Source organism: Typopeltis vanoorti, chromosome 12 (genome assembly GCF_054136105.1).
Source record: "Typopeltis vanoorti isolate ZY-2024b chromosome 12, IOZ_Tvanoo_1.0, whole genome shotgun sequence".
NCBI classification, from domain to species: domain Eukaryota; kingdom Metazoa; phylum Arthropoda; class Arachnida; order Uropygi; family Thelyphonidae; genus Typopeltis; species Typopeltis vanoorti.
Window position 1 is genome coordinate 50,817,514 of NC_143560.1, and position 17,663 is coordinate 50,835,176.

Genomic DNA, 17,663 nt, shown 5'->3' on the forward strand with positions numbered 1-17,663 from the left:
TGCTTTTATCATCTACAGCATAACAATTCATTGCTTTCTTGCAAGTGGATTTTATGTGACCTGGAAACAAAAATTTTTGAACTCAATTTTCTTTGAAAACTGAACAAGAATGCCAATATAATAAGAAACATTTAAAGGAAATTATTAAATTTCAAAAATAAAGCACCTACATTCCAAACAGCAGCACACATATATTCAAGAGAAATCTCTGCTTATATTCACTAATTCACATTTTGTGTTTATACAGCACACTGCTGGAACTATTATAGCTGTGTGCTGTGTTGCACATTAAAAATGCAATATTGTATCTCATTGCAATAATGCCTAACTTAATATGCTATGAGAGTTATTATATTGAGAACCACATGTCAGAGGTTTACAATCAATTCTAAGCAGAGCTGAATGGAGATTTCCATAAAGCATATACATAAAAAAAAACCATTAATTGAGATATTCAATAACACAGTAATTTCTCAAATATCTAATCACTTTAGTGCATTAGTTTGCTAGTCAGTCAAATTCAAGGACTGATTAACTGAGAGATATTGTATTATCAAAATATAAATAAGATGAAATATATAATTATATTAATAAATATCAATTTCAGGGATATTTCAGTGTGTTGTTCCAGCTTATTAGAGAAGTTAACAAGAATCTTGTTATTTCTCCTGAACTTTCTGCCCATACAGCAACGTACTATAGGTTGAACAACCTCTCATGTATGAAAAAAGCTTGATATGGAATTGGGGGGGGGGGGGGGGGGAGAGAATGATCATCATCAAATTCCTGCCATGTACCCTCAAGGGGTGTACAGGATATGACAGTACTACATGAAAAAATTACATCATTACTAACTTCCTATCTACAATTTTCCTCCAAATCAGTCTGTTACTTGTCAAGACTTCAACATTATCAGATCTTATATTTCTATCGTCTAAGGCACTTTGTACCGTATCAATCCACTTATATCTTGGTCTTCCTCTGGGTCGTTTTCCTGCCAACTTGGCAGAGAACACTTGTTTTGCTAATCTTTCCTCTCCCATTCTATTCAAGTGACCATACCACCTGAGATTAGCTCTGCTAACGCATTCCTGGATGCTGACAATGTCAAGTTCTTTCCTAATATCCTCATTTTTAATATGATATTGCCATTGATGCCATCTGTTCACGCCTCTAATCTTTCTCAGGACTCTCATATCTGCGGTTTCTAGTCTTTGGTCAAGTGTTTTACTTCTGATCCAGCTCTCAGATCCATAAGTTAAAATTGGTTTGAACACAGTCTTGTATACAGCTAATTTAGTGTTCCAACTAATTTCTTTCTTATTCCATATGAATTTATTCAATTGACTTCCCACGATATCAGCTTTGCTGATTCTGTTGTCTATTTCTATATTTAGTTTACCATCTTCAGTAAAAATTGTGCCTAAGTAGCTGAAATGTTTTACTTGTTCCACAGGTTCTCCATTCACAACACAGTTGACATTTTCAATGATTCTGCCTATTTTCATTGTCTTTGTCTTTTTATTGCTGACCTTCATACCATATCTATTACAACAGCTATTCAATTTAGTCAGAGAATCTTGCAGACTTGTAGCGGATTTATTTAGAAGTATAACATCATCTGCATAAAGCAAAGAGCTGACATTAACATCTCCAATTTTGATATCAGGTTTAATACCACATTCCTTCATAATGTGATCCATATAGATAATGAATAACAGAGGGGATAATGTACATCCTTGTCTCACACCAGATTTAACATTAAACCATCTTCCTGTACTTCCTTCAATTCTAACTGCTGACTCACAACTCAAATAAAGACTAAGTATTGCTTGATATAATGCCCCATTGACACCATATAACTGCAGCGTATTGAATAGCTTCTCTCTTGGCACCTTGTCATATGCCTTTTCCAAATCGACAAAACTTAAATACAGATCTTTGTTATATTCCCATGCTTTCTCGACTATTTGTCGTAAAGTGAAGATCTGATCCTGACAGCCTCTATTTGGCCTGAATCCAGCTTGTTCTTCACCAAGCTTTTCTTCCACAATTCTTCTCAACCGTTTCTCAAGTATACTTGCATAGATCTTGCCAGGAACACTCAGTAGGGAAATACCTCTGTAATTCTCACATTCAGTTTTATTTCCCTTTTTATATATGGGTACTATGAGAGCTCTACTCCAATCATCAGGAATTCGTCCTTCTGTCCAGGCTTTCTGAACTATGCAGTGCAGCCACTGTAAGACTCTTATACCACCATACTTCAGCATTTCTGGTCGAATATCATCTACTCCTGCTGCCTTTCCACATTTCAAGCCTTTGATGGCTTTTTCTACTTCAAGTATGGATATGTATTCCTGACTGCATGCCTGGTCAGTGTTTTTTATCACTGTGCTGTCATCACTGCTTGTTTCATTTAGCAGTTTTTCAAAGTAATTACTCCATACTTCAAGGATATCTTTTTCTCCTGTTTTCATTTCACCTTTATCATCTCTAATTCCTTTTACAGCACTCTTTCCTCCATTCCTAAGCTTCTTCAACAACCTCCAGAATATTTTGCCACCTTCTTGATATTTATTTTCTATATTCTTGCCAAAGTCCTCCCATGACTTTTGTTTAGCTAGTTTTACACACTGTTTAGCTTTCTTACATTTGTCTCTGTATTCTGTAAGAGTAAAAGCTGACTTATTTGACAGGAACTTTTGATATGCTTTCTTCTTTTCCTTCACTGCCTCTTTAACTTCCTGTGTCCACCAGGGAGTTCTGATTTTTTTATCTTTGCACACAACCTCACCACATGCCTCTCTGGCAGAATCAATCAATGTTTCCTTCAGAGTTTGCCACTGAATCTCCAAGGTTTGATTCCTGTTCTCAAACTCTTTCATTTTCTTTTCAATAATATTTCTGTATTTTAGTCTACAGTTTACATCTGAGAGCTGCTCAACTTTTATTCGCTTTAAAACTTTCTTACATGTTATTCTTTTCAATATGAAATTCAATTTTATCCTGCTCAAGACTAAATAGTGATCACTTCCAATTTCAAATCCTCTGTACACTCTGGTGTCCTGCACCAGGGAGAAAACATCACTATCAACAATAACATAGTCAATGAGACTTTTCTTATTCCTAGCCTCTTCTCTCCATGTGAATTTGTGCACATTTTTATGTTGGAACATGGTGTTAGTAATAACCAGTCCATGTCCTGAGCAGAAATCCAACAGATATTTGCCATTATTATTAGCTTTGCTCTTTTCTCCAAATTTTCCCAAAATATTTTTGTATGTCTCACAATCATTTCCTACTCTACTATTTAGATCCCCAACAAGGACCAACTTTTCCTTTTTCATTGTGTCAGTTGCTTTTTCTAAAGCCTCAAAAAATTTCTCCACTTCTACCTTAGTAGAACCTTCTGTGGGACCATAGGCACAAATAAGTCTCATTGTCCAGTTCCCCATTCTCATATTTGCCCACATTACTCTACTTGAGACTGACTGCCATTCAAGAAGATTAGCCTCGTATTTTGTGTTGAATACTATGGCTACTCCTTCTTTTCCTTGATTGTTATTGCCTGAATATAACATTTTGTATTTATTGCTCAGAAAGATCTCACCAGTTTTGGTCTTTTTTGTTTCAGTCACCCCTATTATGTCGATCTGGTACTTATCTAATTCCTCAGCTAGCTCCATTTCTTTGCCATTCAGGCTTCTTACGTTGATAGTACCGATCTTTAACTCTGGTGATGTTGAGTTGGGGTTTGTTTTCAGATTTGTTCCAGTAGCTGACTTTTCGCTGTTCGCCCTGGTTCCCTGGCGAAAACAACGGGGGCCTTGTTTAACCGGGCGACGCCCCAGCCGGCATGAAATTTTGTCATGTTGTACCATCATTTTTTTATTTTGGTTTAACCAATAAGAATACAATTTGGTCGGCTAAATCCCAAATTGCCAGCCCATCCTCGTTCGTTCAGTATCAAAGTAGATACCCAACAGGGTGCACCACGAGAAGGTGAGGATTGGACATTAGGTCAGAAGCCCTGGTCGGTTCTCCGCATTCCTTTAAAGGCTATGTGGAGGTCTCCTCTCAGTTATACAGCTTTGACCCTTAAGCACCCCCGGGGAGAATGATACTTATATAATTTGAATTTAATTCCTTCACTTCTGAGCTCTGAATTTATTAGTATCAATAATACATTTTTGAGGCATCTATATCCTCCCATAAACAATATTACTATAATAATCAGATTTATTTATCAGTCACATATCTTTAAATTGTAAGTGATCATGTAAGTCTACTAATACTCTTAAGCTAAATATTAACTCCTGAGATAACTAAACTACTATAGGTACTTAAACACCACCAAGTGTTTGTATTAACTTTTCACTGCTAAGTTCAAGTTTATATCAAGAACTTTTAAAATGGCATCCTTGTTCTTGCTGAGCTTGAGTATTCTCAAGCAAGAATTAATATTAAAGAATCACTTCCAAAGCAACTTTTAAAACATGTCTGAATTTTGTGGATATGTGCTGATATATGTTATAAATATAATTCAGTTCATAGTGTTGTACCACCTTACCCCAGTCCTGAAGATACTTTCAGGTGCAAACTTTGTTTGCTCACACTTGGATAAAGGATTAAAGTAAATTTATTATATTCTAACCAAGTGAAAAATAAACTTTCAACATCTTTCTCTAAATCCAGAGTAATTTATTAAAAAGGTGGCACACCATTTGGCAACTCCTATAGGTAGAGATGACCTTGCTAATGCTTCTGGCTGATATCTCCACTTGGGCCTGGCTCCCACTGAAGAGACCTCAATAAAGGTCGAAACTAGTCTGGGTAGTGGCCCTTCCCTTAATGCATAACATAAGACATATCTGCAAGAAGATGTGTTTTGCATTATGGGAGATAGGAGTGATGTTAACTTGCTCCACCTTTGCAAGGAGTTGTTGTACCACCTTACCCTGATGTTGTACCACCTTACTCCAGTCCTGAAGATACTTTCAGGCACAAACTTTGTTTGCTCACACTTGGATAAAGGATTAAACTAAATTTATTATAATTCAGTACATCTCAAGCATTTCTCTATCTAGCAAACTTTGTTTGCTCACACATGGATAAAGGATTAAACTAAATTTATTATAATTCAGTGCAACTCAAGCATTTCTCTATCTATATCTGCTATATGGAGGAAAATATTTTTATTAATGTACATAGTAGAAGAAATCTCCCGGCCAATGTATGACATGGTCATATCTTCACAGGGATAACAACACTGGAAAAATTTCTTGACATGTGCATGAAGACCACATATCAAGAAATTTTCATGAAATCAATCATCAGTAAAGAAAGATAGGCAGATTAATCAGCCAATTATGAAGCTTCATTGTATAAAAGAATACAATAAAAATACATGAGCCCTTGACAGGTCAGATATGTATTATGTTCTATTGAATGTGTAATAATGCCTGAAGTGGTAGAGATTTTGTTTGCCATCTCCTGGACTAAGAATAGTTATCAATTCTCAGATACTGTAACATGCAAAGAAAGGGACAAAAAAAACATACCTGCAGATTTTTGACTGACAAGAGAAATGTTTAAAAACTTTCATACACCAAGAGCAACCAGTAAAATAAATTGTCCATTGCCTGGCATTTCTCGTCCCTGATTCCACCTACATAAAAAAAGGAAAATCCCACTAGGTATTGCCATGTGTATGTGTTCAAACACCTTACACGAAGAGATGGGGAAAAAAAAGGGGAGGAATAGGGGAGAGAGAGAGAGAGAGAGAGAGAACAGATGTGACAAATGTTGTTGCTGTCTTGTGTATCTATTATGAAAAATATACAACTGATAAATTTTGAAAGCATGACAATCACATAACTGGAATATAAAAAGAAAGATGTTATTTGGTGTGATTATGTGAATTGATTCAATTTTCAAACACACCACTGATGACCATGTTACTATTGCAAGTTTTCTGGGCACAAAAATGAAGAATGCAACAAAAGTAAAAAAACAGAAAAGAAAAATAAAAGTGATGTAGTTCTTGTAGGTACAAACCATTTAAAGTGATAAATACATTATGAAAGAACTCGAAGAAGCAAGAGTAAGCAATTAAATGTGAAAACCATCAGTATATTATGCAGATAAGATTAATGAATTAAGAAGAAAGGCTATGATGATGACAATCAATGATTCAATGCCTAGGCTGTGTAGAATGAATGGATGTGATTCTTGGATGTGTGGAGGGAAGAATGGATTTATATAAAGGAATTGGCCTGCACCTGAATGTGTTTAGCATTAGGAGTTTTTAGAAATTATTTATTTGTATCAGACCTAATACAGAAAGTCAGGGAAACTTGATCACGATGGGAGGAATGGTGAGAATTCACACACATTACAGTGAGTTAACTGTGTTAATGATATGAATATGCATAATCATGAAGGTGATCACGATGAAAGGATGATAGTGTGCTCGGCAGGTTCTGACTTATTAAGTATATGTAAGGATGCCTGTGTAAATGAGGAAATGGTTATGAAGACATCTGCAAGTTGTCCAACTGGATCATACAGCTAGGAGATTATACAAAAAACCCTGGAGGTAACTTATATCTGTATACAAATGCCAGAAGTATCAGGAACAAAGGGGGTGAGCTTGTAGCCTTGGTGAATATGTTGGGGGGGGCCCTCAGACTGTAGGTATTAATGAGACCTAGCTCTCAGAGGCAGATATACAAACTAGTATTGAGTGTAAAAGGTATGGTATTTTTTTAGGAAGGATAGACAAAACATGAGAAGAGGGGATGTGCTGCTAATGATAACAGATGATTTAAGGCAGAAAACTATATCTGCAATACTAGTAACAATTTTCCATATAATAGTGACTTTGAAGCTATCTGGTGTGAGGTGGAGTCTAACAAGATCAACTACATAGCAGGGTGTTGCCACAGACCTAATGGACCAGTTGCTGGTGACAACAAACTGCATCCCCAAATCAACCTGATGGGTGCTAAATGAATAATCATCATGGGTTACTTTGAATATTGATGGACAGTGATGAAATTTCACGAATAAATGAAACAGAATTTATTGATCTGTTGTGAGATAGCTTGGAAGACTTGCATAAGTTGGAGGATGTGAAACCGGATTGTAAACTATTAGTGTGGATAAGAGGATGGCTGAGTGATAGATATCAAAAAGTAGTGTATGAAGAGGTGGGTGAGTCTGCAAAACTTAAACTAACTAGTGGAACACCACAGACATCAGTTCTTGGTTCACTGTTACCGAATCTTTACATTAATAGCATTTGATAGGTGATGTACAGCTATTTGTTGATGATTCAAAGATAGGCATAGTATTCAGGAATTAACACTTGCAAAATGATTTGAATAGATTGGAATTGAGAGCATTTAGAAGTGGCTATCAGTTCAATGTAAGTAAATGTATACAGTTTGGTGTAATAATAAGATATCAGATGATAGTGGTGATATTAATAGATGATATTGGTGTGATTATGCTAGAGGAAACTGATCAGGCTAGGGATCTTAGGGCCACATGGAAAACACTGTGACACCATTCAGAAGATAATTGCAATGCTGAAACGAACACTGAGATGTAAGGATAATGTCTAGTTTCTGTGCTAATGCTGATATAATGGAAAAATAATGTAAAGATGATATTGGGACTGTGGAATGTAGATCATGAGAACAGACTGAGAATTTGTGGACTGCAGACATTAGCAAACATGAAAAAAAAGAGGAGTGATATGATACAAAGACTTACAAACTCCTGAAGGGGTCATATAATCTATCAATACATAGAATTTTTAATTTTATGGAAGGTATAGCCAGGACAACATGGTATCCATAGCAAGTTGAAAACGAATACACTCAAGAAAGGGAAAGCTAGTTTTTTCTCTTATAGAGTAGTGCATGGAGTGTCAATGAATTCAGGAAAGATATGACATCTGGTGTGGATAACATGCGGCCTCTCTCAATGAGCTCTTGTGGAGGTCACTGGTAATAATATGATGGCAGTGTTGCATGATGTACTCAGAAAGACATTCAATAAAATATAATATATACAATTTGTTAAAATGTTGGTTAACCCAGATTTGAAGCCAGCCTAAATTTTGCATGCTATTTTTTAATCTGAATTATGAAGAAAATTGTGAAAATCAGTTGGCAATGTGTCTGGATGGCTTCTATTATATCAGAAGTGAAAAGGTTAATAAATGATTACAGGTAATCCCCAATTTACATAGTTTTGTTTTTATGTGTTTTTTTTCCTGCCACTGTATACATATATGTTATGCTGCTGATTATACATTGTTACACACTTGTACACATGTGAGGCTTATTTCATATTTTGAATAAAATTTATTTGTTTCAAGATATTTTTACATTGTATTAATATGAGAAAAAAAAATCAATCAATAAAAAGAGTATCCAGTGTAATGTAGATGTTCTCTTTAATGTTCTCTTGCAAATGGTTACCTGTATTGTTATTGAGTAGGTATTATTAATTACCATTCAACTAGAATGTGAATGTTGTACATGTAACTAACTATAAAACAGACTAATTCTTAATGGTAGATTACTTACCTTTACATTTATCTGAAAAGGTGCTCAAATGAGGAAGTTTTTCAGATGATTTGGTATTACATATCTCTGCATTTGATAAAAAATTCCTAAAAATATAATATTGGATATTTCGTGAGCTTTAGAAATTCATATATTCAGTAAATAATATTCATTAAATAATTTCAAATAAAATAACTAATAGTTATATATATCATTATTTAAAAGTAGATTTAATTGCGGGTTAGTTTAATATGGGACAAAAAACAAGTCAATGGTAATACTTAAATAACACAATTATATATATATTTTATGCAACAGATTTACTTGGCTATATGACATAATTAAATAAATTTAATAACTAGAAGCTAAGAGATACCAAAATAGAAAAATACTATTTATTATTTGAGTGCACACTAGTTTCATCTTCTTAGAAGACTTCATTGGGTGCATAACATGAAAAGAGAAATACAAAAAATATACATTACAAGAGAGTAACGGCTATAAATTAACTTACAAATACTGCTAACATTTGAAGGTGTTCTGGATGGCATGGTATTGTTGGGCACATTCATGCGGCATGATCTCATATATGCCAAAACTGGATAGCTGAAAAGTGATAATCAGATAGGTTATAGCTAAGGTTGGTATTAAGATGGACTGGATTGAGGACAATCTTTGTTGATTCCACAATTCTTCTCTCCAGCTCATTGTAGCATCTAAAATGTTTTCTGATTTGTTCCAGATCATTAGATGAGTGAAAGAATCTTCATCCTGAGGTTCAGCAAAATTAAGAATGTGATTAGGTAGTGTTCCTGCTCTAGTCCTGCTATTACATGATGTCCCTCATATGTTCTTTCACAAGCAATTCAGTGAATTTCTCTGTCTAACCAAAATAGGACACATTGTAGTTACACCAAAGAAGGTAAACTCCAGGGTACTTTAGGCCGTCGTGTTTTGGTTTAAGTGAAATGAGTAAGGAATAAAGTTTGGACAGAAGAGTAAAAGAAGCACAGATTAAATTTCTTGAGAATTTTAGCTAATCTTGGTGAAATGGAGTTGATATACCATAGAGATATAAAGTCTTTTACACCATTACTATTTTCAGTACAGTGAGCAGGTGGATTAAATAGCAGCTTGCAAACAGTACGTTTAGGATAACCATTTTTCTGAAGGGTTGTAAGAAAAGTTAAAGCCAAGGGTATGGAAAAATTATATTGATATTTTCTTAATTTGGAGCCATGGACTAGATTCTTTAAATAAGTTCCTGAATTATCTCATCAATCAACACAATAATACAATTTACCTCTGAATTGGAAATTAACGATTCTCTTCCATTCATAGATGTCAACCTCACTTGTGTGTCAGACAAACTGAAGATCTCGATTTATAGAAAACCCACAAACGGATATCTTCATGCACAATCTCATCATTATCCACCTCAAAAATTTGGCATCATTTCTACATTAGGTAAATATGCTCGCTCCCTCCTCAGTGAAGAAGAAGAACGGATCACCAAAGAACTGTAATTCACAGTAAAGAAGTTTAATTGCTGGCCTGGTTGGCTGAGTGGTTAGTGTACCCACTCTTCAACCAACAGGCTGAAGGTTCGAATCCTAGAAGCAGGGCGGTGATCTCACACAAGGGCATTGACATTCATCTTCCACCCAAAGACAATTACAAACATGAATGTCAATGCCCTTGTGTGAGATCACCGCCCTGCTTATTGGAGACTCGAGGTGGCTTTAAAAAAAGTTCTGTGTTTGGTCTCTAGAGCAGGGTTTCCAGACTATGTAAAACATAAACGAGAAAAAAAAAAAGAAATTGATAAAATTAGAAAATAAAATATCCCTAGCCCTGCCACAGTACAAAATGTATTATAGGTTTACAAATAACCTTTTGTGGGTAGGACCAACATAAAAAAACAAACAAATATAATTAGATAGAAATATTTTCATTTAAGTTTCTCAAACCATCATCAGTGCTACCAAATAAATAACTGAAAAATTCAAAAACAACAATATAAGCACATGAAGAATGGTATCTTTTTTTCTGCATGGTCAGGAGAGTACTAGATTAAAATTATTGTAGTAAAAGGTCATATATGTATACACAAAGAAAATTAAGAAATACAGTTTTTTTTTGATTAATGATTTCCCACATTTCTGGCAGAGGAAGTCCATTAAGGAAATGTGCACTTCACTTTCTACATGAAAGTAACAACAATCTCCATTGAATAAACTACTAAAAAGCCTTATCAACAGTTTTATCACTTCTATATGAAAGCTTCTGAAGAAATAACTAAAACCATATCAACTGTTTCAACACACTTATCAGACTGAGAATCCTAAATAAAATAAACTTTACTGTGCACATTTCTATATGAACTGGAGAGCAATCAAGTTCTTTTCAGTTTTAACTGAATTAAATCCTATATGGATTAACGACTACAAAAAAAATTAATACTTATCTCTTCATACAATAATATCCTCTCTCAATCTTCCATTTCTAACTTTTCTTCTAATTTCTGTTCAGTTTTCATATACTGAAGATACAGAAACTCCAGATTTTTTTTTTCCTGCTGTATTCCTTTTCTACTTCCCAACAGCTCCATAATATTCCATAATGTTCTTTTCAATTCTGTGCATACTTGGAAATGTAACTGAGCAACTTCCGCTCTATCCACTAGGATGCACTGCCATTACTGCTTTCAGCACTGTACTTGAAATGATGATAAAGTTCTTTTCATATTGCAGGAAAGTTTATGTAATTATAATTTCATAATGAAAAGCAGAAATTATAAAAATTCTTCATTTTGCAATCATTTCTGCACTGAGGTAGGTTCGCTTAATTATTTTCACAACATTAATACAGCAGTAACTTTTGCTTCCCATAAATGACAACATTTGTAAACAATGTTTGTCTAGATCAGGGGTTGGGAACCTTTTTGAACTAAAGAGCCATTCCACCAAAAAAATTAATTAAAACAAAATTTTGGGAGCCGCAACTTTAATTCGATTTTTCCTGGTGACTCAAATTTGCAGTTAGTTCAAACTTAGGTAAATTTGTTTTTAATTCAGTACTTCCAGATATCAAATACCACTTTAATATTTGCATATAAATTTTTTATATGTTCAATAAATAAAACAACATTAAGTTTGATTAAGTTTTTAATCACAAAACATGTTTAAGTAAGTATAATATTGCAAAAAAGTCAGAATTTGTATTGCAAAAATAATTAGTACGAACAAAAATATAATATTATATATTTTAATCGATATTTGATTGTTTTAATTTAAAATTCACTAATGAGACTTTTGATTTTGCATCTTCTCAGCCAATTTACTTAAATCTGGATTGTATGTCGTGCACTTTAATAGTAATTCCGCTTTCAAACTTTCATCAGTCAATTTGTTCCTATCCTTATTTTTAATGTAATTCATTGAAAAGAAAAATTGTTCGCAATTGTACATTGAACCGAGTCAAAACCCCAAAAGCAAGTCGCCTGGCATTTGAATAATTAGTTGGGAAAGAATTCCAAATTTGCATATAATTTCCTGTGGTGTTTCTTCCATAGTTTCCTCATTTTCTTCAATTTGTGCTACCATTTCCTGAAGTTTTTGTACCCAGATGCTTTTATTCTGAATTTTCAGAAGCTCCATTTGTAGTTCTGCAATTGATATTCCAGGAAAAGCTTCAATATCTATTAATTTTAAATTGCAGTTTAACGGATGTAATATAAATTTCATCATCTCCTGATGTTTTTTAAAATCCTGAAATCTGCTTGTAAATGAATCTAAAATTACAGTAATCATTTCAGCGAATATTTTGCAATCAACTTTTTCTTGATTTAAATTCAATCTATAACTTTTTAGATTTTCAAAAAATATAAATTTTTCTTCAGTAACATCTTCGAAAAACACTTAGTTTCTGTTCAAAGATAAGGACTTCCTCTAGTAATTGTAAGGCTATGTTTACCTTCCCTTGCAACTTCAAATTTAGCTTATTAAAATGTTCTGTCATATCAAGCAAAAAAAAAAAACTTTGTATCCATTCGGGATTACTGAGAAGTTCGACATGATTTACGTTATAATTTTTAGTGGTTAAGAAAACTATTACTTCTTTTAAGTACTGAACAAAAAAAGTTTTAATGCTTTTCCTCTTGATAACCATTGTACAGATGCAAATGTCACTAAATCTTTATGTTGACTACCTAGTTCCTCTAAAAATGTGTCAAAAAGTCTGTGATTCAATGCCTGAAATTGATCATTGGCACAACAACATCTATCACTCTTTTTAGTTGTGGTAATAATCCCAAAGTATTTGCAACTAAAGCTTCTTGATGCAAAATACAATGAAATAACTCCATGTGGAATATGAGTGGAGAATAATTTAACAAACCTCTTATTTTTCGCAATGCATACTATATTATTAATATTTATATTTTTATTCTGTAAACTTATTAGAAGGTTTTTCTGAAATATCTTGACCTGTAATGTGTCCTTGAAGAGTTAGCAGATCAAGAAGTTCTTCTCGAATACCGGAAGATATGATATATTTAACCATCATGCAGCATTGTGCTATATCAGAAATATCATTTGATTCATCAACTGCAATAGATATAAAATCGACAGAATTAATATCCATAATTTGCATATTTGAAACTTCTGCAGAAATTGTTACAATTCGTTCCTTGACAATTCTAGTCAAAAGAGGTAAATCTTTAATTTTTTTTACGTATCTCGTCCTTATTTTTCATATCCTTAAATAGAATTTCAGAGACATTACATATGCATTTTTTTTAGAAATTCACAATCAGTAAAAGGTTTTCCTGTTTTTGCTATTTCAAGGGATAACAAAAAATTTGCTTCAGTAGTATTCGACGAAGATTTGGTCCAAGTTGACAAATTTCTTTGCTGAAGCAATGTTTTCTTTTGTAATTCTTCAATAGCTTTTTTTCTATTATCACTCTCAGGATATTTTTTACTGAAGTCTAAATGTTTTACTCGAAAATGTCGTTCGACATTACTTGATTTGTTATTTTGAAGTTGTAGATGGCAAATTGAACATTGCGGATTTCCATTTACTTCTATAAATGCAAATTTCTCTATCCACATTTTATTGAATCCTCTGTTTTCTTCGATTATTTTTCTTATTCTTGAACTCATATTAGGAGGGTTATTATCAAAAATTTACCTGCAAGTAAAAACACAAATTCAACATAATAACATAATAAAAATTAATTTGTGCATAACATTACCTGACATTAAATTAAACACCAGTTTAGTACCACAATAAATAAGTTAACTAACAGAATATTTATTTTGACAGTTAAAATCCATATGTATCTAAAAACCGTGGTGTGTTTGACAAGACAGCTGATTAATTAGTTCAAATTTTCGCTGGTGCTAGTTACCTTAGGCAGGGTTAACATTTAGCGGTATTTCAAATGTAACGTAGTTGTCAGTTGTTCATGTCATAAACTTTCATGCGTAACAACGTCACATGCATAGTATCTAACGCCAAGAACAGGCCTTATCAAAAAACTATTTAGTTGTTTGTATTAATTATGTATCTTTTAATTCAATATAAAAGGGCTGCACTTTGTTCAGCCAAGAGCCGCATGCGGCTCCGGAGCCGTCAATTCCCGAACCCTAGTCTAGATAGAAATAACACCAACATTTTGAAACTTCTGACAGCTCATACAAAATTATAATTAAGCTCTAATATCCAACTAAATAAATTTATTTCATATATGTGCAAGACTTCAGTAGCTAAAGATAAAAAAAAATAACATTTCAAAATTCTTAACTACCATAACTACTTTTATAAAATAGTGACTTATTACTAACTTCAATTCTTTTTTATATTTTTAATTTGTGAGATATCTGGATTTTAATGCAGACATTCTACACAAGGAAAAAGAGAATAAGAAACGTGGACATTAGTAATAGTTTAGAACTAGAAAATGTTGAAGAAAGGCTTGTGAACTTTTGTTTGAAGTGGTTTGGACACATAAGAGAATGAATTCAGAAAGGATACCAAGAAGAATGTATGAAATGAAATTTAAGAGGAAGAGAAGACCACAGAAAAGGTGGAAGATAGAAAAAATTGAGAAATTGATCCACCTGACCTGATAAGTTTCTGTTAGAACAGCTGTAGATAAAGAAGGAGAAACAAAACTCCACCATCATGTTCAGCCTATACTGCAGCTTGCAACAACTGAAGAAAAGAAAACTGCAAGGGAAAAAAAGCAATCAACAAATCCAAATCAGATTTTGAAAGGGCCAAATGCAACAAACTCACTTCTTGTTCAAATTGGTAGTTCAGCCTTCTGGTCCTCTTTGGCCAAAGGCAAACAATTGCCCATCCATGTTTCCACTGCTCTCACATTCAGATACTACAATATTATCATCCAAAAAACAAGGCTGACTTACTGACATCAATCTTCACTTCCAATTCTTGCAGTGATGATAAGACAAAGTTCTGCACAGAACTGTTTGCACCATTTTCTGCAGCAAAGAAATCAGAAAAATTTCAAACAATTTGGACATAACCACCTGTCCTGATTGTATTCCTCTATTGTGCTAAAAACTTACTCAGAAAGCAACTCCTATATTATTTTGCCTCTTCAATCTTTTCTACTCAACTGGAATCTGCCTTAATTCTGCGTTGGAAAAAAGCCTTCATTCAGCCTATTCCAAAATGTGATACGTCAGCCAACAACAATCCAGGTGTTCTCGCTTCAATTCTCACAAAAACCATGAAGGTCATCAACAGGACTTCATCACCAAATGTAGGCAAACCAGCTAATCAGTAACAACATGGATTTTGCCACTCTTGATCCAGAACTGATCTAGCTTTCACCACCCACCTCTGGAATCAGTCATCCAGAACAAATGGAGGAACTCACCTGGTTGCTTTCGACATTTCTAAGACAATCGAGCCTCTCTGCCAGACCTGACTGTCTCAAAAATATCGAACAGACTATAAGATGGTAGCAAAACTACCATCTTACAGTCTGCCTTACTCTTTGTAATTGGATCATCAGCTTCCTGTTTTGTCACTATGTGTCATAATAGATAGTTTCCTGAGATTTCCCCACTAATGCAGGAGTATTACAAGATTTTGTACTTTCACCCCCCCCCCCACTCTTTCTTATTAATGATAAGGATTGTTCGATAAGTCCGTGCAAAAATGAAGAAAGCATAATTTTTTTGGGACAAACATTTTTTATTTTTCAACATAATGTTCTCTGAGGTCTATACACTTAGTGTCCAACGATGCTCGAGTCTTTTGATCCTGTCCATATAGTATGATTTGTCCAACTCTTTCAAATAGGCAGTTGTTTCGGCAATCACCTCTTCGCTTGATGAAAATCTCTTTCCTGCCAGCCATTTTTTCATGTTTGGAAACAGATAGTAGTCTAAGGGAGCCAAATCTGGAGAGTGGGGGGATGCAAAAGGACTTCGTAGCGTAAATCGAACAACTGCAGAAGAGTGAGTGGGTGCGTTGTCGTGGTGAACAAGAATCTTCTTTTTCGCCAAGTGTGGTCGTCTTTCCTTTATTTCATTTTTAAACGATCCAGCAAAGATGCATAATACACTCCGGTAATTGTTTTGCCCTTTTCCAAAAAGTCTATGAAGATTATGCCATGAGCATCCAAGAAGATGGTGGCCATAACCTTTCCTGCTGAAGGAACAGTTTTCACTTTCTTTGGTGCAGATTCCCCGCTTGCAACCCATTGTTTTGACTGTTTCTTGGTCTTAAGCTGGTAGCGATGAATCCATGTTTCGTCCACTGTTACGAAACGGCACAAAAATTCCTCTGGATTCCGTTGAAACAGCTTCAAGCTGCCCTTGCAACAGTTCACACGTTGATGCTTTTGATCCAGTGTGAGCAAACGTGCCACCCATTTTGCGGATAGTTTTCTCATATGTAAATATTCATGTAAAATATTATGTACACAGTCATTTGAGATGCCCACAGTCTTAGCAATTTCACACACCTTCACTCTTCTATCATCCATCACCATATCATGGATTTTTTCAATAATTTCTGGAGTAGTAACCTCAACAAGGCATCCAGAACGTTCAGCATCACTTGTGCTCATATGGCCACTTCAAAAGTTACTAAACCACTTCATAATAAACCATTCTAATCTCAGGTATAGACTCACCATAATGTTTATCAAGCTTAGCTTTGGTTTTCTGAGCCGTTTTGCCTTTCAAAAAGTACAGGTGATCAATTTAATCGATTCAAATGAATGCCAAACACAGAGTAATAGATCTATCTGACTGAAACTTAGTGTGTGATCCAGCAACTAAAAATAACCTCTTAGACTTTGAACAGCCCTCGTACATTAAATTCCCTGCTCTCCAACTTCAAATCTTGTCCTATTCATAGCATTGCTATCATGTACACGCATTCCTCTTTTTCATTTTACAAATCCAATTATGAGAAGCTTCAAGATCTACCATAAACAATGCCCTAAACTATGATCTCTACTTGCTATTCTTGAATAGGGAAAGGATAACCTTGGAAACTTCCAAACTCTGTCCTAATTTCTCCCAAGAAAGATTTCATGTCACTTCCTCTAAGATGGAGAAAATGGTCAACAGAATGATCACAAATATGGATTCTGTCATTCTCAATCTATGGAAGACATCCTGGCCAAAATCATATATAGAAAGGTTTGGAGAAACTCATGTGGTTACGCTCGACTTTTTTAGGGCATTTATCAAACAGTTACCATGCTACTATCTTACACAGTGTACCTGTTAAGTAATGAGATTGATTTTTTACAGGATGGCCCTTTGAATAAAAGTGACAAACATGTTTACAGTTTTGACGGCTGGAGTGTTGTAATAGCAGGTGCAACTTTCAAGTTGGGTGACGTAGCAGTTTTCGTGTGGCAACCATTGAAGAGTTTATTAATGGTAAATACACAAATTTCTGATTTAGTAGGGTTAATTTTGATTTTTTGGTTTTCACAGCATGTAAATAAACTTTCAATGGCTTTAAGTGATCTTCTGCTGTTTCTAAGTTGTTGTGAGCTGAGGACCAAATCATCAGCAAACATAG

At 34.3% G+C, this 17,663-nt stretch overlaps 1 protein-coding gene across 3 annotated transcripts in view; it reads right to left on the reverse strand.

Annotated features, from left to right (window-relative positions):
• Ack (activated Cdc42 kinase) overlaps positions 1 to 17,663 on the reverse strand; it is a 312,841-nt gene that overhangs the window by 20,939 nt on the left and 274,239 nt on the right. For all 3 annotated transcript variants that reach the window (XM_090401270.1, XM_090401268.1, XM_090401269.1), the window contains one exon: positions 8,604 to 8,689. In XM_090401270.1, the coding sequence (XP_090257396.1) occupies positions 8,604 to 8,689 (86 nt within the window). The remainder of the gene's footprint in view (positions 1 to 8,603; positions 8,690 to 17,663) is intronic.